Source organism: Medicago sativa, chromosome 3 (genome assembly GCF_051527215.1).
Source record: "Medicago sativa cultivar Bolivia chromosome 3, Bolivia_mono, whole genome shotgun sequence".
Taxonomy (NCBI): Eukaryota; Viridiplantae; Streptophyta; class Magnoliopsida; order Fabales; family Fabaceae; genus Medicago; species Medicago sativa.
Window position 1 is genome coordinate 14,806,884 of NC_140751.1, and position 25,056 is coordinate 14,831,939.

General features: G+C 32.5%; 3 protein-coding genes across 3 annotated transcripts; 2 read left to right on the top strand and 1 right to left on the bottom strand.

The window, feature by feature from the left end:
* The first annotated feature begins 582 nt into the window (after positions 1-582).
* On the top strand, positions 583-3,242 carry HCF153 (high chlorophyll fluorescence 153). The gene is made up of 2 exons (XM_085751029.1): positions 583-947; positions 2,820-3,242. Exons 1-2 carry the CDS (start codon positions 687-689, stop codon positions 2,958-2,960), a joined length of 402 nt encoding a protein of 133 aa, XP_085607155.1. The 5' UTR covers positions 583-686; the 3' UTR covers positions 2,961-3,242.
* A 2,448-nt stretch (positions 3,243-5,690) lies between these two features.
* Positions 5,691-9,550, top strand: EMB3131 (Pentatricopeptide repeat (PPR-like) superfamily protein). The gene is made up of 2 exons (XM_085751035.1): positions 5,691-5,816; positions 6,542-9,550. Exon 2 carries the CDS (start codon positions 6,885-6,887, stop codon positions 9,048-9,050), a length of 2,166 nt encoding a protein of 721 aa, XP_085607161.1. The 5' UTR covers positions 5,691-5,816; positions 6,542-6,884; the 3' UTR covers positions 9,051-9,550.
* Positions 9,551-13,403: 3,853 nt separating this feature from the next.
* Positions 13,404-17,635, bottom strand: LOC146936004 (GDSL esterase/lipase At1g29670-like). The gene is made up of 5 exons (XM_085751036.1): positions 17,220-17,635; positions 16,744-16,865; positions 16,107-16,352; positions 14,116-14,344; positions 13,404-13,771 (listed from the first exon to the last, which is right to left on the bottom strand). The coding sequence occupies exons 1-5, from the start codon at positions 17,467-17,469 to the stop codon at positions 13,557-13,559; spliced, it is 1,062 nt and encodes a 353-aa protein (XP_085607162.1). The 5' UTR covers positions 17,470-17,635; the 3' UTR covers positions 13,404-13,556.
* Positions 17,636-25,056: the final 7,421 nt, after the last annotated feature.

Below are 25,056 nucleotides of genomic sequence, written 5' to 3' on the forward strand. Positions count from 1 at the left end.
CAAACTCTAATTAAAGCTTCTCTATTATCACGTCTAGAACACCTTGGGACGCCGAAAAGGACTACCAAGGTAAATCCAAACATGCCTTCAACCACCTAGTTTTGCATTCAATGAGTGGGGATGGAGATGAACACATAGGCTGGAAAAGTATCATGACCGAATTTGTTAATCACCCTCCCTCCTTCCAAGATCTAGTTAAATGTCAGATACATTTCTTTTTAGGATAACTTAGAATTGATTTAATCCATCAAATCTTGTATTTTAGTTAATAGTTTAATTTTGAATGTCTTTCGTTGATTAATTTAGTTTTCGTTACTTAGTAATTTAGTTTGGTCTTAAAAATTACCTAAAAAAATTTGCACAAAAAATGGTAATTTTGTCTCCCTTTGCGTTTTTCAAAACCTTTAATTTTTAGTTACTTCACCTACTAAATTGTGAGTTCAACTATTTTTTATTTTCTCGAAATCCAACTCAGCTAATCTTTTTTTAAAATAAAAAAAATTAAAATGAGCTGATTTTAATTTATTTTTATATAAAAAAAATCGGTTACATTTTAGTTACATGTTTGACACATTTAGACCAGAAATAACGGTTTATCCCAAAATGATAACACTACAACAACAATAACGTTAAAAAACGAAAACAATTCATCATCCACACTACACAAATAGATTACACTGTAATCCATGGCGACGTTATTTCCTCTCTCTAATCCAATTTCTCATTCTTTCACATTCCCTTCCTTGAGGGCCCCACCTTCCTGCAACTCTCCGCCTCTTCTCCTCACCGGCTGCCGGAGACCGAGAACCGCGACGGTGGTCACACGTGCTGGCGCAAGTACAAGTAGCTATGCTTTCGCGATTGCTCTTCCTCTTTCTCTCCTCGGTGTAACTGTTTTCACTGCTCTTCGGATTGGTGAGAAGCTTGACCAAGATTTCTACGAAGAGGTAAGGCCACAAACTAATATTGGGGTTTTTCTCAGTAATGTGATTCATTGTTTGTGCTGTTTGTTGAAAATTTTGTAGTTTATTTTTGTGTCTTCCATGTGTTTGATGAAATTCCTCAACTGGGTTTTGCACAATTGTATAATTGCAATTGCAATCACTTACATACAAGCGAAGGAGTTAAAGGTCTAGAGTTCAAATACTAACATAATAGTTAACAACTAACATTTGTCATTAAAAAAAAAGTAGTGTTGCCATCTGGTTGAATGAATGTGGTTGTGATTTTTTGAATTTTTACAAAATTGAAAGTAACCAAATTTACATTGTTTTGTTTTGATGTGACAAAAATTGATTTTGAGTGAATTGATTATGCAGTGGTAAAAATTTATTTTGAATGAATTGATTTTGTGCAATTGATTTTACCAGTTAGTTGAATGTAAATTGAATAATAAATTTCATTGTAAAAATCACGTTTAGAATCAAACGCTACAAATCCTAGCTTCAACTTAGAATCCATTTTGGATTTTGGAGGCAAAATCGATTCTACTAGAGAGCAATCAAACATGTCAAAATCAATCAATTTTACACATTTAGAATCAATTATGGGTGCTCCAAATGTGGAACCAAACATAGGCTAAAAGTAAGTTGAAGGTATAGTGATGTATGTTTGGATGCATTCATGTATATAAAACTGAGTGGAATTACAAAGTTGAGTGTAAAAATTAATTCTAGAGTAAAAAACTCCAATTTGTAACGGAGGCAAAATTTATTCTACCCAAGAGCAACCAAACATGTCAAAATCAATTTTATACCTTAGATTTGAAGTTTGCGAATAAGTTCTCTTTTGTTGAGTTGCTTAGTGGATTTTTTTTCCGGATAATGCTGGATAGTGCGAGGTGAAAGCTCGTGAAATTTCCCGAATGTGTTGGCAACATTTTGTCCCTTTGATTTTATTTGATTGTTTGACTAACTGCTACTTCAAAAATATATGGGAACCACAAGGCCATTTTTTCCGGACAGCAGCAGTTTTTTTTGGCTAAATAGTATTTCGCTATCCCTTCGTGGGAAAATCTCTCGGGAGATATATCAGTACTCATTTTTTTTTCTTTCCAATTACTATAATTTAGATTTCTATATGCCAAATTAAGCCTTTTGAGTTGGTTGATCTTCCCTTGTGTGTGTGCATATGTCTGTTAACACTTGTTAAATACAGAAGATATATCTAGGAGTCTCTGAAGTGCCATGATGCATGAATTAGAATGTGTTTAACATATAAACTTAGAAATATAGGACAAAAACGTGTTTACCTTACACTCAATTAAAGTTGATATGCGCATAAAATAAAGTCGTTCCTTAAAGAAATTTCTAACATGACCTGTCCAACTTTAGCTATGATATGTCTACCTTAAGAAATTTTCCAGATTGTAGAGATGTGATATATTTAGCATCATATCTTTACATCTTTAAAATAAATCTTTGGAGTCTAGAGTTAAGAAGATGGTTGACGGTTTTTCATCATAACCTGAGAGATGGTTGAAATTTCTCTTATTTTTTGGTAAACAGAGAATTGTTTGATAGTGCCTTTAATCCATGCACATGTCTGATCAGTTACCTCAATGAATATTTAATAGACTTGAATTTACACTCATATGAGCCGAAACAGTTGACTCACTAATATCTAGCACGTTTGTAATATGTGCAAGTGTATGCGATTATACTTACCAGCTCAATAAGGAATATCTAATCTTCATGTGCCTCTATTCGCAAATTTCTAATTTTTAATCTTTATGTGACTCTTAACTACCCTCTTTTGGAAATATTTGTCGGTTGTTTTTTGTTTTCCCTGTTTTTGTGACATGTTTTTTTTAATACCAGATGGCGAAGAACGAAGCTATCATGGAAATTGACGAAGAGGAAGAAGAGGATAATGATGATGATGATGTGGAAACTTATTCACAAGAAGAACAAGAACCTGTCCTTCCACGTGGCCGCAACAGGCCTAAAAGGGAAGCTTAAATTTGAGGTGATCTTCAGTAAACTTGCAAATGAGTAGGGAGGAATAAGGGAGGTGTTTATCTATAGGCTCTAAGTTTCTCTTAGTCCATGTTCCATTGGTTATCAGCTATCATTCTCTCTGCTTAAGCAACAATCATGTAATATGATCTGATATGTAAGCTTATAAAGGGTTTATAATGTAAGGAATAATTTATTTCTCCAATGTAGATAAAAAAAATACTATTTATTCAGAAAAATACCAATTAATTACTTAAATGAAAAGGCGAATGCAGTGCAGTACAATATATTCATAATTTTCCTATGAACATGTAAGAATGGAAGTTTATAGCACTCTAGAACTCCTATGGAGTACCCTACAAGTATTCCCTACTTTCAAAACCTTTCATTATATGAAACTTTGAACTGTCAATAACCTTATGTCAATTGTTATTTGTTTTAAAGAACTTTCAGGAATGCATTTCATCATCTAAAACAAATAGATACCAAATAATTTTGTTGATGTTTTTGTCTGGTTTTTCCGCTTTTACTCCTGAATTTTCTGTGTTCTCTAATCTGTCTTTCCTTTTCTATTTGTTCTTTCCTCCTTAATATCTATATCTTGCTTCGGTGCTCCTTCATCACCATTGAATCCCTGGAATTTTCCTTTAGTTTCCCTTTCTTTTTACTGCTCCATATTACTAGCTGGTGCCTAGGTTTCTGGGTGATTCCTCAACACATTTGATCATGGATCCATCAAAATACTCAGTCCTTGTCATTGCACCTAAATTGAACAACAATTCCTCTACTAATGCTAGCAATCTGCAGCACCCCAGTCCCTCACAGAGCTGTATGAGCACACCTCCAAAAATCTTGATTCCGGATGGGTTCTCTTCATGGACATGCTACACCTACAAGTTAAAATAACCAACGAAATCAACAGCAAATGCCATGTTTTTTCATCTATTCTGAGAATATTATTTATGAAGGTGTCAGTGATTGCAAGAAAAGTATTATAGGCAAATTTCTTACTGATAAACCTATTCAAGTAAATTTGATTCATACGAGTTTAGCTAATATTTGGGGGTCACCAGCTGGTTTACAAATCCAAGAAATTGATTCAAGATTCCTCCAATTCTTCATGGATAACCAAGTTGTTCAAGAAAGGATTCTGTAGGGAAATCCTATTGACCCTAACCTAACTATTCCTTTTAGAGATACTGTAAACATCTAAAATCTTTCTGGTTTTGGTTATCAATGCCACGGTGATATGTATACCTGGGCTAATAATCAACGCGATCGTCATCACATAAAATCTAGGTTGGATAAACTTCTAGCCACTAGTGGCTGGATTTCCTCCTCTCTTAACTACTCAAATACTCATATTCTTAGATATACCTCGAATCATTGTCCTCTTTTATCAGAGTTGTCTACTAACATTTTATGCAGGAATTGACATTTTCTTGGTAAATTTTTTGAGCAAGTTTGACTAAGGGATGATACATACATTTCAACTGTTCAAAATATTTGTACTCGTAGTATTGGGACTGTTGACATGAGACTTCATCGCACTCTGAGTAACCTTCACTCTTGGCGTCAACAGAGATTTGGTGTTTTTCCAAAAAAATATGTTAGTGATAGATTAGTAAGATTAATTTTGATAAGTGAACCTCACTAGTGAGTTCCACTAATCCTCCACTCTGGTGTCCTCTCTCTAAAAAATACAATGGAGGTAGATAAATGAAGTAAATCCAGAATCTGTTAATATGTTACGTAATGATTATAGATAGATACAATAAAATATACTTATTAGTTTTTAACAAAAGAGGCTAAGGCCAAGAAAAGAACTAAGCAAACTATGGAACTAAACAAACACTCGTAGGGTATGGAAGTCCCAAAAATATCATCAAATTAGAGACTCAAAAGGTCACTGGGGTGTGTCATGTGTGTATCCTTTTCGAAATGAACATCTCTATTTTCATTGATAAAAAGAAAACACATGGCAACAAAAGGATCATTGCAAATTTAGATTTATATAGTGGAATAGAAACCCTCTTCATTTCTTAAATAGATGTAAACGCAATAAATAATGGATCTCAGCATCACTAAGTTTTTTACATTTTTCTTTCCAATTTTTTTTTTTCAAGCAGTTTAGTGGTTAGAATTCACCTTTGTCAAGCTGAATAAGTGGGTGTCTGGGGTTCGAATCCCAACCCCTACATATAACAATGCATGTCTTTGTTAATTGAGTTATGCTCACGTGGACAAATTTTTTTTTAATTGATAGAAATATATATCAATGATTTACACATGAATGGACAATAATAAAAAAATTCCTTCGTTTGTCATGGTTACACGCTGAGGATACATGATCAAAAAAAATTGGAGGATACCTGGTCAAAAAAAATTTGTATTTTGTATATTATTTTTTAAAAAATAGAGATCATATCCCTATTAATGAATTAATTTAGTTTTCATTCAATAAGTTTACACATGTTGATATTCAACTGTGATTAACTTATATAATATTTTTTTTTGTTGTCGAGGTTCGAACCCCGAACCTTGCATATTTGATGCATTGTCCATACCAACTGAGCTAAACTCACAAGGACATATCTTAACTTATCTATAATAACTTGATACTATTTTAAAAATATTTATCGAAACAAATCTTAATATTTATATTTATAAAACAGAGGATCAACTACCTCTGTCCCTTCCCTAAAAAAAAAAAAAAAATACCTCTGTCCCTCTAAAAGGAAAAACTACACTCTCTCTATCTCACATAAGTGTTGAGTTGCAGAGAGCCTGATTCCCGTTGTTAAAGCGCCACTCGTCACCGTGATGCCAAGACCGAGTGAGTTTGTCATCGCCTTCTCGGTATGCTCCCCTTCCATTTTTACTACTTATAATTCTCAGCACGAAAATTCAAATTCTGATCCCATTCAATCAATTTATGTCTTTATAAGATAATAATAATAATAATAATTATGTAATGCTCTCTTTAAAACGACCTTGTGAAATTATAGCTATGAATCTGATGTTATGAATCATTTTAAATTTTTGGGCCGTTTAGATTGGCTTATTTCGGACTAGCTTATTAAAAATAGCTTATGCAAGTAAATGAGCTTTTTTGTTAATTCATAAGCTTTCCTTAATGAAAATTGTATCTTCATGAGTTTTTTTTTTCTTCATGAACTACCTTCACAAGCTTAGGAACAATACATAAAAGCTTATTTATTTGCATAAGCTCAAAAATAAGCCAATCCAAACGAGCCCTAGATTAACCGCCGGTCCAACCAGTGACCCGAGGTCATAATTGGGTCGATCACTAATCTGAGTTTTAATGCACTGCTTAAATCTTAAAAAAAATGTGTGGTTGAGGATGTGATGCTATGAGTGAGGTTGTCATCGCTGCACTGTTTATTCTTTCACGGTAACTTGCTCTTCATTTCTACTAGTTTTAATTGATGACAAGAAATTCAAATTTTTCTATAATTCAATTCAAAAAGGGATAATTTTTTTTTCTCCATTTCTCTATCTTAAATAGTCTGTGCAGAAAATTCAATTGATTTGTATTTCACATGACATTCCATATTGAACAGGTTTCATGAAATGGAAATGGAGCCGCTGCTAATCAATTTATGAGCTGCTGCTCCCAGTCTGATTTGTAGGTCAGCGGTCGTTATTATGGTTTGAGGAGGCATCAGATCACACATTCCGTACATTTCCAACAATCTTCAGTTTTGTTTTGTCACCAGTAACTACCCCACCCAACAGCTTCATACACTTAACATTCTTAATTTCTCATCACCAAAATATCAACACCATTTGCTCAGCCTTGAGGCTTGCCCTGACCCTGTTAAGTCTCAAAGCCTTGCTCACCTAAACTTTTACGGACCAGAAAAACAATATCAACATCAATTGCCACCAACAAAACACAATAAAATGCCTCCTCAAACGCCAACCCCACCAAACAAATTCTACTTCTTCTACGGTCACCGCAAACCTTCTCAAAACCGTCCTACTGTACGCGGAGGCCTCTTTTCCAATCGCCAAACTCTCACTCCTCCCAAACCTAAACCCACCAAATCAACCCAAAGTTTCCAAATCCAAAAGTGGGACCCACACTTCCTTTCCCAACCAAACTCCTCATCACCATCCCCATCCCCGGAGGCCACATTCTCTGCCTCGCTCCGTCTCTCCCCGATCGCCCGTTTCATCCTCGACGCCTTCCGCAAAAACAATAACAACTGGGGCCCACCTGTTGTAACCGAACTCAACAAACTCCGCAGAGTTACTCCCACCCTAGTCGCCGAGGTTCTTAAAGTTCAAACTAACCCTACTCTAGCTTTCAAGTTTTTTCATTGGGTAGAGAAACAAAAAGGTTATCACCATAATTTCGCCTCTTACAATGCCTTCACTTATTGCCTTAACCGTGCCAACCATTTCCGTGCAGCCGATCAGCTACCTGAGCTGATGGTTGCTCAGGGAAAGCCTCCGTCGGAGAAGCAATTCGAGATTTTAATTCGGATGCATTCCGATGCTGGTAGAGGTCTTAGGGTTTATCATGTTTATGATAAGATGAGGAATAAGTTTGGTGTGAAACCTAGGGTGTTTTTGTATAATAGGATTATGGATGCTTTGGTTAAGACTGGGCATTTGGATTTGGCGTTGTCGGTTTATAATGATTTTAGGGAAGATGGATTGGTTGAAGAGAGTGTTACTTTTATGATTTTGATAAAGGGATTGTGTAAAGGTGGGAAAATTGATGAGATGTTAGAGGTTCTGGGAAGGATGAGGGAGAAATTGTGTAAGCCGGATGTGTTTGCCTATACCGCGTTGGTTCGGATTATGGTTAAAGAGGGAAATTTGGATGGATGTTTGAGGGTTTGGAAGGAAATGAAGAGAGATAGAGTCGAGCCGGATGTCATGGCATATGGTACTATCATTGGTGGTTTGGCGAAAGGGGGAAGGGTTTTGGAGGGTTATGAGTTGTTCAAAGAGATGAAGAGTAAGGGTCATTTGATAGATAGAGCGATATATGGATCGTTGGTTGAGTCATTTGTGGCGGGGAATAAGGTTGCTTTGGCTTTTGATTTGTTGAAGGATTTGGTGAGCTCGGGATACCGTGCTGATTTGGGGATTTATAATAACCTTATTGAAGGTTTGTGCAATTTGAATAAGGTTGAGAAGGCTTACAAGCTTTTCCAAGTCATTATTCAGGAGGGTCTTGAGCCGGACTTCTTGTCTGTAAAACCGTTATTGTTGGCCTATGCCGAAGCAAAACGAATGGACGATTTTTTTAAGTTGCTCGAGAAGATGAAGAAGTTGGGGTTTCCAGTTATTGACGACCTCTCAAAATTCTTCTCCCATCTGGTTGAGAAGAAAGGAACAGAAATGGCACTAGAGATATTTACACATTTGAAAGAAAAAAGTTATATTAGTGTTGAAATTTACAATATTCTTATGGAATCTCTTCACCTGAGTGGTAAGGTGGAAAAAGCATTATCACTCTTTGATGAAATAAAGGGCTCAGACTTGGAGCCCGACTCATCCACATATAACATAGCAATTCTTTGCCTTGTTGATCGCGGTGAAATTAAGGAGGCATGTGAATGTCATAATAAGATAATTGAGATGTGTTCTATTCCTTCTGTAGCTGCTTATAATTGCCTTGCTAAAGGTCTTTGCAACATTGGAGAGATTGACGAAGCCATGCTGCTTGTCAGAGATTGCTTAGGCAATGTTACAAGTGGACCTATGGAGTTTAAGTATTGTCTTACCATTATTCGTATGTGCAAGTCAAATGATGCAGAAAAGGTGATTGATGTATTGAATGAGATGATGCAAGAAGGTTGCTCTTTAGACAATGTTGTATGTTCTGCAATCATCTCTGGCATGTGCAAGTATGGAACAATTGAAGAGACTAGAAAGGTTTTCTCAATTTTGAGGGAGCGCAAATTGTTGACAGAATCTGACACAATTGTGTACGACGAATTACTAATTGATCACATGAAGAAAAAGACAGCAGACTTGGTAATATCGGGATTGAAGTTCTTTGGTCTAGAGTCTAAACTGAAGTCAAAAGGTTGTAAACTGTTACCAGATTGAAAACTGGTATGGAGACCGATTAATTTCTTCTTTGTGAACATGTATAATCATGCTGCCAGAAAAGCATTTGAGAGATGTCAGCCATTGCGTTTATTTATTTCTTGAGCACCTCCATCCGGTATCTGATATGTTCAACTCATGGCTGCGAACACTTAACATGTTACAAAGAATTAGACACTAGTTGCTGGACATTGTTGCATACTTTATACCATTGGACTGTTGCACTACGGAGGTAACTTATCGGATCTGGATTGCATGGATGTACCATGTAACAGACAATGTCATTCAACATCAAATCATAGCATAAGCTCATACTTGCTTCGTTGAGGTATTTAGAATTCTGAGTATCATTTTCTTGTGTTTTCTACTTAAGTTTATTGTGAAATGACAAGTGAAATACAGATCTTTTATCTGATAATAAAGTATAGTATGGAGAGTATTGATGTGATATTAACATTTAAGCAAAATCTTTTTGCTCACACTTAATCCACCTTTCTCCATCCTCTCTGTAGATCTTATGAGCCCAACAAAAGACTTGTTAGCTACCTTTTAACGTTAGAGAAATAGGGTTTGTTTGGTTTTTGTTTCACTTTTTTCTTTTTTAAGTTTTAATTACTAAATGTTACCTTGTTTTCATGTTGTTTCATGCTTTCAAAGTTTTGCATATAAGGCAATGAGAACAACTTTTATTATTTTCTATACAAATTTGAAAACAGGAATCAGTGGAAATAATGTGACAAAAAATGTCTTTTGAAATCAAACAGACCCTTATCTTCTTGTTCTATAGGTCTTTTTATGGCCTTTCTATGTGGATTATTTGGTATGGTACTGTTCTTTAGCTTTTCCTGCATCAGTATTTTCGGGCACCTACCGTACACAATGGTATGAGGTGTTTAATTATTACTAGCCTTTATAGATCAGATTATCTGTTTGTTTTCATTGTTTACTATGGAGTTTCCTGTGTGATTCAGATTATGGTTTTCAAGTAGCTAGCCTATATGGATTAGAAAAGTAAAGGTAGAAAATGACCATTGAATTCAACGTCTCAGGTTGAAATTTATTTTAGCTACATATTGTACAAATATTTAATTGAACAGGCCAAACACGCCATAACTCAAATAGTGACTAGAACACTTCTTTTGTTGGATTTACAAAGCTAGAGATGAAAATTAATTAACAATGGACTCATCATGATCTCGAGCTTAACCTGTTTATTTTTGGCCTGCTCTGACATGATTTATTTAATAAATAAGTTAAATCTAGCTGAAGTTTCAGTGAAATATAAATGAGTAAAAAAAGACTTCTAGAATACATATTTAACTTAACCAAGTTGCTTGGGCTCCAGTGGCAAGGAGCTCCTTCCAAGGACGTACCCGAGGAATACCGGGTTCGATTCCCAGGGGGAACAACGCTTGGCCAGTGCGCATGCCTCTATGCACGAGCCGGATTAGTCGCCCACCTTTGGTGGGTCGGAAACCGGTGCGAAAGCCAAAAAAAAAAGAATACATATTTAACTTCAGTAGTCTTATAAATGCGTTAAAAAAAACCATTGTCTTTCTTTTCATGATAGATTTGTGATGATTTACTGATTGTGATTATATGCCAAATTGATTGATTTTGCAGTTGTCTTGTATTTCTTATACACAAAATAATTGCAAAGGTACTCTGTATGAACACTTTAGATGTTTGCTACAGATTTATAAATTTACTAATTTACAAATCCAAAACAACTTAAAAGTAATGGAAGCTGTCTTGGTAGTTTATATTTTTTGAGATTTGTTGCATATTTGACCCCCTTTGTACGGTAGTTATGCTATTTAGATTTCCTTGTTTATAGTTGTGCTAATAGTAAATGTGTTTTTGCTTAAACTTTAGCCGAATAGTTTCTTCTACAACTGTATTTTACACACACAAGCTTCTCAATATATCCTCTGATAGCAGTCTCGACTTAGTGTAGAAGAGGATTTTAGATTCTATATTCCTAGCTAGTTTAAACATATATGCGATGAGAAATTGTTGACTATGCGTTTTGTTCTATATCATTCCTTATGTAATTAGCAGAGAAAGAGAAATGCAAGTTCATGGTGATCTGATTATTCATATTTGATTGCTTGTTGGTTTTTGAAGCCACATCCTCTCTGATTAAAATCTTCTCTGAGGGTGAACTGATTATACTTGTTGAAGTTGTTCATTTTTTAAATCCTCTTTGATGTTCATGGTGATCTGATCATACTTGCTGATGTAGTTCGTTTTTGAAGCCATGTTTGAATTTTATGGATTAGATTTCGATTAGTGGCAGAACAGTATTTGAGGTAGCAGCTAGGATTTGTGTTATAGTATGAGAGACAAAGAGGTTGTTAGAGAATGTAAAATGAATAAAAGGGTATGAAGAAAAGATTGGAGGAATTTGATTGAGTTGTTGAGGGAAAGTGGTAGCAGAGACAGAGAGCAAGGATAATTATGATTTGTGCATTTGATAAAATTGAAATGAACCTAACCGAAGTATAGGATAATAAAAGAATCAGTAGTTTGGAGCTAGTACTGGTAATAATAATGGAACTGAAAAGAAAAAGGGGGTCACTGTGAAGGACTATTTGGCTGAGTAACTAAGGCCTAGTGAAGAAGACAAGGCTCTTTCTAAGGTGATTTCAGAAGCTTTACATAAAGGGAAAGAAGAGCCATTGAAAAAAGAGGATGGAAATTGGGTAGTGAAAATGAGAAGTCAGAGAAAGTGTGTGAAGAGAGCTATGTGTGAATAGTCCAGAAAAAGCTGTGAATAGTCAATCACGACATATATAAAACATTGGATAAAGCATTCATATATAAATCATTATTCATCGGCAAATCATAATCAGAGACCTCCACGCTAGTTGGAAGAAAATTAATGGACTTTGGTACTGATCTTGCATCAAGTGTTGCTGAAGAATCAGTTGTTGTCAGAAATTCAAGGTGATAGCAATGGTAGGACAGCCTGTGAATAGTTAAACCAAAGCTCTGAAATTTGTTGTATTGGCATTAAAAAAGGATATGCATACACTGATCACGGTTTGAATGTGTTGCTCTTTGGGAGTAAAGTGGCCATTTTGGCTTAAGAATATGTCATCTGATTTCATGGCTGGACTTGTTGTCACAAAAGTTGCATCTGGAGAATCCTTCCTTGAAAGTTTCAACAATTGGTAATGAAGATCAATGATGATGTCACTCTTATATCAAATTAAGAGCGTCTTTTTTTGAAAGCAAAAAAACACAAGCTCTGTTTGTATCTATGTGAAAAGAATGAGTTTTGGTGGCGTTAACTTGCTTCTTTGCCTTCAGACATCACTCTGCTCCTACCTTAACCTCACAAACTGCTGTTCTTAGTTGCCCATTTTCTTTATTTTCGTTACTTCTTCTCTGTGTTTTTTGTTTTGTTTATGGGTTGTTTTTATTGATGTTACTGTTCCATATGGTTCCTTGAAGGTGATTCCTTTTGTCTTGCTTTTATGTTGGATTTTGTTTTTCTCTTCTTTCTTGATTTTTTATTGATGCAATTGTTGAAATGGTCCTTGATTTGTTAGGCCTTATCTCAAAATCCTGGTCCTTGATCAAATACAACTGTATGAATTCTGTTAACTTTGTGCTCTAATTTGTGCAGTTAACAATTGAAAGGATGATAACTTGAATTGGATTTGTGTGTAATACATTTGTCGTGGAAATTATTACAATTGGTAGTTTATATTCAGACTATTACTTTTTCCAACCCATGACTTTCTTGTGCATCCCATTTTTTTTTCCGAAATTGCTCTTATGTTCGGATTATGTAATCTGAACCATATTTAAAGAACTCTCTTATTATATAAATTCGAAAACTATCACCTAGATTTCAGAACAACAGTGGTGTATATTATTAAATGGGTCAAAACATGTGTGAAAAATCGCCTAACAATGTACACAAATCGTGCCGCAATTTATAGTACAAGTTACCGTTGTGATAGGCATGAAGATCGTGCAGTGCAACGAGCCATCATCATCGTGCCACGCCCACGATTTAGGCAGGTACAAAATCATGAAATTTGGAGTCACACTACATTTTTAGTTTTAGTATTAACTTTGGAACTGAATCTAACGTAACGTAATTACCTCAAATTCTTTCCACTTAGTTCCCTCTTATAACATTTTGCTTTTGTATAGTGATAAGTTCAAATTATATTTTTTAACAAATTAAAATATCGTCAAGATATTTTTCCTACCAATATATGTTCATCTAACCATATTTTGAGAAATTAATATTTTGAGATATTTTTCTTTCCTCCTTCAAAAAAAAAAAAAACAATACCAAATAAACAACCTATAAAATAGTAAAAAGAAAGCCCATCATCAAAATTTATTTGCTCAATTATTATGAATAATTAATTATACATGATAAGCTGAATTGAATTTATGTTTAGGAAAAACAAATTTACAGAATGATATACACAATTCAACTATTCATAAAATATATACACACACAATTGAACTAATCATCTATCATGACCGAACTAGCTGTTGAATATTCATTGGGTAAATGATGTTTGGATTAGAAGAATTGTATGAATCTATTGCCCCGATTTGATTAGCAGCCTGGGTGGGATGAAATCCATCCCAAAACTTGTACTCATTTCTATTCTGGCATGGAGTTCGATCAAGAGTACAAAATATATTCAATGATAATGGACAACAAGCTTCATTCAAAAATTTAAAACCTGAAACAAAAGAATCATTGTTACACTAATTATGTATTAGAACTCAAATAAGAAAAATAGAGTTAAAATGGAAATTTAAAAAGGGTTTTGTTAACTCTTGTCTTTAGGACACATGTTAAATTAAAGTTTTTTTTTTTTTTTTTGAAGAAATCAATTAAATTAAAGATCTTAAAATGATCTTGTTAACTTTTTTCCTCAAGGTACATGTTAAAGATCTTAAAAATAGAATTTGTGCATTAATCTCCTTAATATATGTCATTGAGACACATGTTAGCATTTTTTTTTTAAAAAAAAAATATAAGTAAAAAAATTTAACATATAGTCAAGTGAAAATGCAATTTTACCTTTTGAACTGTCAAACGTGTCTGCTGTACTGTTTCTAAAGACGAATTTAGAATCCCTGAATTGATTATTGAGTTGATCCACTAGAGATTTAAGTTTGCTAGAAAAAATTAATGCAGCAGCATTCTGCTCTTCAACACATGCTCCATTTTTAGCAAGGGCATTTGGAGTGCAACCTATAGGACCTACCCCAACTAGCACCATTTTTCTTGCACCAATATCATGCAATTTCTGTCCAATAAATCATTTAAATATTATTGTTAAAATAAAAAATTAATGGTTTAATTTCTCGGTCATTTATGTCTATTTTTAGTTTGAAGTTGGCCTCTTGTGTTTTTAAAAGTTTTAAGTTGGTCTCTTAAATTTTAAAAGTTTCGATTTAGCCCAAAACATTACTCACACTGGAATAAGTTAGTCCATTCCGTCATTTAGCCATTTAGAGATTTTAGTTGAGAATATGACCGTGGGAATTTCACTTATTTACAAAATCAATTTTAAAACATTTTTCTAATTTTGTTGCTTTATTAAACTCAATATTATGTGACGGAAGAGAAAAACTTATTCCAACATGAATAACGCTTTGTACCAACTTAAAACCTTTAAAACATAACCAACTTAAATTTTTGGGTTAATACATGTTTACCCCCTGTAATATTAGCGATTTCCAGTTTACCCCCTGTAAAAAAAAAATTGTTTAGATTTCACCCCTATAATTTGAAGATTATTTGGTTTTGGACCTTCATGAATTTTGACTGTACAAAATCGATGATATGGCAGGGGGTAAACCGAAATTCTCTCAAATTACAGGGGCAAAAATACATTAAATTTTGTAAATTGATGCCATGAAGGTCCAAAATCAAAGAATCTTCAAATTACATGTTGGGAATCTAAACAATTTTTTTTAGAGGGGGTAAAACCGAATATCGCTAATATTAGAGGGGGTAAACATGTATTAACCCAAATTTTTTTAAAAGAAGGGTTAATAGTGTTTTACCCCCTGTAATATAGGTCATTTTTGGATTTACCCCCTGTAAAATATTTTTTTTGATTTACCCTCCTGTAAAATAATTTTTTTTTCTTCAGAATACCCCCTAATAGCCAAACAAAAACGGATTTTTATTTTTTTTACAAAATTTTTGGTTTTTGTATGTCCTATTAGGGGGGTATTCTGGAAAAAAAACTTTTACAGGGGGTAAATCAAAAAATATATTTTACAGGGATAAACTTGGAAATGACCTATATTATAGGGGGGGTAAATCACCATTAACCCTTTAAAGAAAATGGAACAACATAAATTCTAAAATAAACATAAGGGACCAATGCATTAAATTTGGCTAAAATGAAGATACTTCAACTTAAATGTTTTGTTAATGAACTACGGAAAATACAAATTGAACAATTTCATAAAAAATAACAAAACTTATTAATTTTTATGTCTTATTAATTTCGATGTACATGTCAATTTTCAATTGTATCATTTTTTTTCCCATGTACATCGATATTTAATTTAATAGCTAAATAAGTTTTTTTTATTTAAACTATAACAACTAAGTATATTATTTATCAAAAGTATTAGTGAAGTAAAATTTAATTTTTCAGAATTTTTATTACTCAAAATAATGAACATTGATTTTTTTATTTATTTTTTTTACGATAAAATGTATGAAATTTTGTATGATTCTTATAAATAACTAAATGGTGTTTTTTCTTCTTCTTATGAAATGATATTTTAAAAAATATAGAAGTCAACATATATCTTTTTATTTTATAAAATAATAGTTAATTTATTGATTTGAGAAACAAGTGAATTGATACATGTCGAATTTTCAATTGTATTGTAGAAGCTACCTTAATTTGCTAATACTATCATCAAATTAACACTTTCATGGTTTTATGATTCAAGAATTGCCTTAAAAATATATCAATTTATAATTATTAACTAATGTCTGTTATATTTTCCTTTCTTTTCTTCATGTGAAACATAAATTAATACCTGTATAGATTTAGATAACTCATCAATAAGAACACCAGCATACTGCTCCGGATTATAATTGCGACTTGTTGAGTATAGCTTAGGAAGGAAGTAATTATCTATATAATCATTGCTGCCTATATTTACATAATACAAGCATTTATTTAGATATTCTGCAGCTTGTAGAACACCTCCCAGCTTGATAGCAATTCGTGCAATTATCAGTTCATGACGTCGTAACTGTGTTCCCAAACCAATATTGTCCCCCTGCATTGCATTGAGATAATATTTGAGAGGAATATTCATGGTTTAATTTGCATTGATATATATATATATCTTGCGGGAAAAAAAAATATAGTGAGCGAGAGAAAATCCATTAAATTTGAAACAACGAACGAATAAAAGATAGAGATTATTCAAATTATTTTATGCGTATGTTCAATACGACCAATTAAATTTATAGGTAATGGTGAGATGGGACATCTTAGATTAATATGTCATTGGACAAGATACTAGGTTCAAAAAAAAAAAAATGACGAATTTATTTTTAGTGTTTTATTTTTGTCAAAAATATTTTACCTCAAATCAATTGGTCACTTATATAAGGATATTAACACGTGTATAAAATAAGGATGAGTTTATTCAATTTAATTTTTACCGTATGTTTGCCTGTCTCGTGGCGAATTCCAGCTGAGCCAGATGCATAGTTAACACCTTTCAATATATCCCAGCCAGCAAGGCTTGCAAAGGGTGGGATAAAATCCAATCCCAAAAGTTGACCTGCAAATTAATGGTCAAATATTAGTTTGAGTTGAACAAGAAGTATTATTAGATTTAAAAATTGAACCTGGGAATATTTTAAGACCTCATATTATGTATATACTATCAAACACGAACTTCAGACAAATCACAGACACTGACACGTTGACACCGATAATAATTTTAAAAAATTACATAATTAAACATATTTTTTTCAAGACAAATGCATGTTCCACACCAGAACATGCACAATCCAAATAGTACATGTGCTTCATAGCGTCTATAGCTTTTCATTTTGTTATTTTATAAAGTAAGACATGTGATTTAAAAAGAAATCCTATGATTATGAATTTAAAAAAATGGTGCGAATGTTACCAATTATGTCAATTGATGTTAATCCATTAGTAAACCTTCCTGTTGGACCTGTCGGAAAATCGATGCCATATGGTTTGTAATTAACTCTTGCAGTTGTAACAAGATCATTGTTGTTTCCACTGTCAGATAAAGAGTCACCAAAAACAAAAAGACAAGGCACTTGAGGTGCTCCATATACACATTGTTGCATGCAGCTTGCCCCCAAGAGAAGAAGAGACAGAATCAACAAGTTTTTAGTCTCACAACCCATCTGGTCTATGAGTAGAAAAGCTATCTATCTATTATTAATAATCGATACGTGATCTGTATGAAATATGTGATCTGATTAATAGAAGATGTGATTTTATAATTTATTTATATACACATATGGATTTTTTGTTTTGTTCTGAGAATAACACTTATCGAATTTTTGTTTTGTTTTGATCATATGATCTGCTTTTTATAAAAATTTAATACGAGTAGAGATCCTAATATGTCGCCATGTTTTGAAAGGTTATCCGTACGACATGCACTAGCATGCATGTAGAGATATTTACGAGTAAAATTTGATTTTGACCACAAAAAAAATTCACTTAATTTGGATAATTATTGTAGAAAACAAAGGTGTAAAATTTTTAAACAAAATCTAAAATCTGTAAATAATTTTAGAATGTACGATTCGCTTTGATTTTTAAGATTTTTTTTATCCATTTGTGTCGTGTAAATTACAAATGTTGGATCACTTTGATTTTTAAGATTTTTTTATCCATTTGTGTCGTGTAAATTACAAATGTTGGATATTTTAGTCCCTTAAATTTAGACATAATGAAATTCGTGTGACCCAACACATCCAAAAAAACTAGGGATTTGGATCCTCTCTATTGAAAATTTTCTCAAGTTTTCTCAATTTTCAATCTCCACAATTAAAATACAACAACGACTTTTCATTATAATTTAATTCTCACTTTCTCTCTCATGATTGATGGTTGAGATTCCACATGAGAAAACTTGAGAGAATTTTCAATGGAGAGAATCTCAATCGTTTGGCAAAGGATATGAGATGCAAAGTTAAGAAATAAGAAATGCACTAAAAAATATGGAGTGTGAGGGGTTTGCGAGCTATTTACAGGCGATTTGCAAGATTTCAAGTTATAATCGAGTGTTCGCCAAAACCCTAACTTCTCTAATTTCTAAAATTACTGGTTGCAGAGTTGGTTGCTGCTCCTGATGTTGTTCCATCATACTTCTCATCGAATGAATGGACAAAGAGAATCAAAGAATTGAGGAAAATGAGTTGATTTAAGAAAGAGAGAGAGGGAAACCTTAGGAATTGGGGACATAGTGGATTTAATGATATTGTGAGGAGAGAGGACACAAAAATGCGATTGAAATTGAAATTGGGAATGGATTGCGTGTTGATAATATGTTCTTTTATTTTTGTTTCTTTCCTTTTATTTCTACATCCTTTTATTTATTCTAGTAATTTTTTTACTTATTTTGTACCTTTTTTCTTCAACCAGATTTATTTTATACTCCCTCCCTCCCTTTTTATAGGAATAATTTACAAAAATTGCGGGTATTAAAAAAATGTTTGTAGTAATAAATTTGTCATAAATGCATGTCACTATTACCAAACTACCATTTATCTATAGATATATTTAATGTTAACTTTTCATATTTCATGATAATATTAATGAGGAATGTATTTGGAAAAAGAGTAATAAATGCATCTAAAAACTTGTAGATAGTCTTATATTTAGCGACAAAACATTTTTGTATAGTAGTTTTACAAAAAGGGATGGAGACAACAACACTCTGATACATAGAAATAAACCGTGATATATTTCCTCAGATTGATCACGACAAAACAACAACAACATCATCAACCAATACACGACCTATATTTCTGACATCCAGAGATGTTAGGGTTTCTGAGAACACTCAAATGATTGGAGCCAATGCTCCCAATGCTGACGTGACATTGAAAAGAAAGGATGGTTGACAACCAAAGTAAACGATTCTTCGTACTCCTTTGTTGATGAAGATGAAGGGTGAAGGATGAAGAAGATGCTTGTTTCATTTTCTTCGATATTGGCTCACTCACTCGTTCTCTAAGATTATTGATAAGTTCACAAATTACAAAGTCTAATGTATAGAGGTTTTTATGTCAATTTAACTATATTTAATTATACTAGATCAATTTTTAAGTTATAATCATTAATTTGTGTTTCTTCCGATGGACTTTGGGGCTTTATAAAATATAAATATTGAAAAATAGCTATTTCTTACATGAAAAATGATCGTTAATTTATAAAATTATGAAGCGAGAGTACCGGTACACCTCACTTTGTGAATGTACCGTAGAAGTTCCCTTCCTAATTTTAAAATATTGGTCTGTCTGAAAAAAAAATCATATTCAAAATGGTTTTGTTTTCTTTCCTTATTTTTGTTTATGCCTTTGGATTTGTGAATCTAGCATAAAACCGTATTGTTGGTGGGTAGCCCAAATTCTCATTGATGAAGTAAATACTTCACCCGTCTCTTTATAATTGTTGCTTTATGTTTTTTTTGTCTTGAAATTATTGTCAGTTCAGAATATCAATGTAGCATTTATTATCTTTAGAATATCAATATAGCATTTACTTTTTACAAGATTATCAAATGGTTTCATGAGGTATACTCCCTCCGTTCCAAATTATAAGCAAAAAAATCTCATTTTCTTTTTCCAAAATATAAGCAAAAAAGACCAACTTTTATGCTATTATTATGTTTTTTCAAAAAAAATAATCTTTTCAAAGTAAAATTAAATGCAAATTGCATTCAATTTGTTCTCCTTTTTATTTTCTCCATAACAATTAACCAATGATATTTGTTTTTACATTTATCCCAAGAATAACACAAAAAATTATACCTCAAATTACAATGTTTTAGCTTTTCTTAATAAATGTGAAATTGTGTTTTTTTCTTATAAATTGGGACAGAGGGAGTAGTCACTAGGACGTTTCAGTGAAGGGAAATAGGACAAAGGGTTGAAAAATTTCAAAGAAGTTAGTCTCTGGCATGGTAGAATCCACGTGTCGTACAGTCAGAAGTAAACGGGAGATTGATAGCTACTACCCATGACATGACGGCTCTGTTTGGTAAGGCCATAAAAAGAGCTTATAGCTTATAGCGGATAGCTTATAAGCTCGTCTGACAAAATAAGCTCTGTTTGGTAACATTTTTTCCAACGAGCTTATAGCTTATTTCACGAATTTCCACGAGCTTATAAGCTATTTTTCAGACGCTATTCCAAGTAGCGTTTGAGCTTATAGCTTATAGCTTATTAATATTTCTTCCACTTCTACCCTTATTATTTTTATCAAAACCCACTTTTACCCTTATGTTGTTTATTTCATTGCCTGTGTAATAGTCCAGCTGCACATATCTTTTTCACTGCGTGCGTGCCTTCCGTTATTTCATTCAATTATAAATATACATTCCATTATTTTTTTTCAGCACGTCAACTTTTAATAAGTTTTTTCATTCAAATATACCTTCCGTTGTTAATAATATAGTACATGTAACATTCAATTTTTTTTTTCAAAAGATAATATTCATTATAAGCATCTATTATTTTTTTTGACAAGAGTTGTAAGTATCTATTATTGTTAATAAAACATTTAATAATAATTCTTCTAAATAAATGCATATAATAATAATGGTCTATTGTTACATATAATTGTTTTATAAAGTACAAACATTTAATTAAAATAAAATTTCAGCCAATAAAAAATAATTTAATAAATTTAAATTACTTTTAAAAATAATAAATTATTAAATACTTAAATATTAATATAAATATATTTTATTATGAATTAAAGATGACCTTTTATGTCATTTTACATTTATCAGTTAGTTGAACCGCTAATTTTACCAAACACTTAAATTAGCTTATCAGCTATCAGTCATCAGTCATCAGCTATAAGCTATCAGCTATAAGCTATTAGTCATCAGCTATCAGCTATAAGCTATCAGCTATCCGCTGTTTTTACCAAACAGAGTCGACATGATGCATTCTAACTTCTAAGATGTGATGCTCTAAGAGCCACACATTGTGCCATAAAAACAAGAAAGCAAGGAGGATTACTACTGTCTAAGATGTGATGCGCATGAGCTTGTGTGGATTGTGCAATAGCTGTTCCAGAAAATTAGGGTTTTACTTGACTAAAAAAGAAATTAAAGGCCACACCTCACTTGAAAAACAAGTTCGAACAACGAGGAGAAACGAAATCGTGATTTGTGAAGGCGACCATTGATTGAAGGCATCCCATAAGTGAATATGTGACCAACGATGGTCACGATTTATGTTTCTCTTTACATACTACTCCCTCTGTCTTAAATTATAAGAAAAAAAACTCATTTTCTTTGTCTCAAATTATAAACAAAAAAAAGACTAACTTTAATCATATTTAATTATATTGTTTCAAAAAATTATCTTTTTCAAAGGAAAATTAAATGCAAAGTGCATTCAATTTGCCCTCTCATTCATTTTCTCAATAACCAATAACTAATGAAAATTGTTTTTACATCTTCCTATAAAATTTATTTCAAGGATAACACAAGAAACTATGTTGTAAACTGCTATGTTTTGGTTTTCTTAATAAGTGTGATTTTTTTTCCTTATAATATGGGACGGAGAGAGTATTTTGTTTATGTTTAGAATAACATTAGTAGCTAATTTGCTAGGTGTTGTGAATTTGGTCTCAAATTCCAAACCTCACATCAATGAAATTTAGATTCGCGGGGCAAGTATCAATGACAACCAACAACCAAAGTAACCACAAGCAACAACAACAATCTAGACCTAATCTAGAAACCAAGTGAATAGCAAAACCACAATCCAACCAAAGAATAAACAAGATAAAGAGAGTAAATAAAAGATAACAACGCAAGAAATGTTTACCCAGTTCGGTCCAACTTGACATACTCTCGGGGAGAGATTGATCTCTCCAATCCACTATCAATGAGTTCTTACTATACTATAAACCCAAATGGTTAATAAAAAAATCTACAACACACTAGACCCAATTGGTTCTGTGGTATCTTGAATGGCGTAACGATGTAAAAAAATGACAGTCTACTCCATTATAGTTCTGACCCTTTTGGTTCTATGGTGAAAGAGTATTTGGTGTAAATTTGTACTAAATTTCCACAACATCATAGACCCAATTGGGTCTATATTAAATCAGAATTTGGAGTGAAGTGCTATGACAATATATACTTAACATTTTTTTTTATTAATTCATAAATTCCTCATTTCAAAACCAAATCAACTTATTACTATAATGCTAATTTATCTTAACGCTTTTTCACATTCTTTGAATTTCTTTTTCCTTTATTCTACTATTTGATCCCTTCGCTTTCATAATTACCTCATTTTGACCGCTTCGCTTTCATCTACCTTTTTTCGAACTAGTAACTTGTTGATTCCTTCCAAGTTATAGAGTGTTAATGTAGTTTCAATTAATTCCATAGTAAGGTTCGTTTTTGTTTATAGAAATGTGCATAGACTTACTATACTATAAACCCAAATGGTTAATAAAAAATCTACAACACACTAGACCCAATTGGTTCTATGGTATTTTGAATGGCGTAACAATATAAAAAATGACCGTCTACTCCATCATAGTTCTGACCCTTTTGGTTCTATGGTGAAAGAGTATTTGGTGTAAATTTGTACTAAGTTTCGACAACATCATAGACCCAATTGGGTCTATATGAAATGAGAATTTGGAGTGAAGTGCTATGACAATATATACTTAACATTTTTTTTATTATTAGTTCTTTAATTCCTCATATCAAAACCAAATCAACTTATTACTATTATGCTAATTTATTTTAACGCCTTTTCACATTCTTTGAATTTCTTTTTCCTTTATTCTACAATTTGAACCCCTGCCTTTCATTTAAACCATTCGATCCCATCGCTTTCATAATTACCTCGTTTTGATCCCTTCGCTTTCATCTACCTTTTTTGAATTAGAACTTGTTGATTCCTTCCAAGTTATAGTCTTAATGTAGTCTCAATTAATTGCATAGTAAGGTTCGTTTTTGTTTATAGAAATGTGCATAGACTTACTACACTATAAACCCAAATGGTTAATAAAAAATCTACAACACACTAGACCCAATTGGTTCTATGGTATCTTGAATGGCGTAACGATGTAAAAAATGACTGTCTACTACATTATAGTTCTGACCCTTTTGGTTATATGGTGAAAGAGTATTTGGTGTAAATTTGTACTCAATTTTAACAACATCATAGACCCAGAATTTGGAGTGAAGTGCTATGAGAATATATACTTAACCATTTTTTTTATTAATTCTTAAATTCCTCATTTCAAACCAAATCAACTTATTACTATTATGCTAATTTATCTTAACGCCTTTTCACATTCTTTGAATTTCTTTTTCCATTATTCTACCATTCTATCCCTTCGCTTTCATAATTACCTCGTTTTGATCCCTTCGCTTTCATCTACCTTTTTTCGAACTAGTAACTTGTTGATTCCTTCCAAGTTATAAGTATTAATGTAGTCTCAATTAATTGCATAGTAAGGTTCGTTTTTGTTTATAGAAATGTGCATAGACTTACTATACTATAAACCCATATGGTTAATAAAAAAATCTACAACACATTAGACCCAATTGGTTCTATGGTATCTTGAATGGCGTACCGATGTAAAAAGTGACTGTCTACTCCATTATAGTTCTGACCCTTTTGGTTCTATGGTGAAAGAGTATTTGGTGTAAATTTGCACTAAATTTCCAGAACATCATAGACCCAATTGGGTCTATATTAAATCAGAATTTGGAGTGAAGTGCTATGACAATATATACTTAACATTTTTTTTTTATTAATTCATAAATTCCTCATTTCAAAACCAAATCAACTTATTACTACTATGCTAATTTATCTTAACGCGTTTTCACATTCTTTGAATTTTTTTTCCTTTATTCTACCATTCGATCCCTTCGCTTTCATAATTACCTCGTTTTGATCCCTTCGCTTTCATCTACCTTTTTTCGAACTAGTAACTTGTTGATTCCTTCCAAGTTATAGAGTATTAATGTAGTCTCAATTAATTGCATAGTAAGGTTCGTTTTTGTTTATAGAAATGTGCATAGACTTACTATACTGTAAACCCAAATGGTTAATAAAAAATCCACAACACACTAGACCCAATTGGTTCTATGGTATTTTGAATGGCGTAACAATATAAAAAATGACCGTCTACTCCATCATTGTTCTGACCCTTTTGGTTCTATGGTGAAAGAGTATTTGGTGTAAATTTGTACTAAGTTTGGACAACATCATAGACCCAATTGGGTCTATATTAAATGAGAATTTGGAGTGAAGTGCTATGACAATATATACTTAACATTTTTTTTATTATTAGTTCTTAAATTCCTCATATCAAAACCAAATCAACTTATTACTATTATGCTAATTTATTTTAACGCCTTTTCCCATTCTTTGAATTTCTTTTTCCTATATTCTACAATTTGATCCCATGCCTTTCATTTAAACCATTCGATCCCTTTGCTTTCATAATTATCTCGTTTTGATCCCTTCGCTTTCATCTACCTTTTTTTGAACTAGTAACTTGTTGTTTCCTTCCAATTTATAGAGTGTAAATGTAGTCTAAATTAATTGCATAGTAAGGTTCGTTTTTGTTTATAGAAATGTGCATAGACTTACTATACTATAAACCCAAATGGTTATTAAAAAAAATCTACAACACACTAGACCCAATTGGTTCTATGGTATCTTGAATGGCGTAACGATGTAAAAAATGACTGTCTACTCCATTAT

Coding starts and splice junctions, on each gene's coding strand:
- EMB3131 (XM_085751035.1), top strand. CDS start 6,885: ATGCCTCCTCAAACGCCAACCCCACCAAACAAATTCTACTTCTTCTAC.
- LOC146936004 (XM_085751036.1), bottom strand. CDS start 17,469: ATGGGTTGTGAGACTAAAAACTTGTTGATTCTGTCTCTTCTTCTCTTG. Junction 16,353..16,743: donor ACGAGACAGGCAAACATACG/GTAAAAATTAAA, acceptor AATGCAATGCAG/GGGGACAATATTGGTTTGGG. Junction 14,345..16,106: donor AGTTATCTAAATCTATACAG/GTATTAATTTAT, acceptor TTTATTGGACAG/AAATTGCATGATATTGGTGC.
- HCF153 (XM_085751029.1), top strand. CDS start 687: ATGGCGACGTTATTTCCTCTCTCTAATCCAATTTCTCATTCTTTCACA. Junction 948..2,819: donor ACCAAGATTTCTACGAAGAG/GTAAGGCCACAA, acceptor TTTTAATACCAG/ATGGCGAAGAACGAAGCTAT.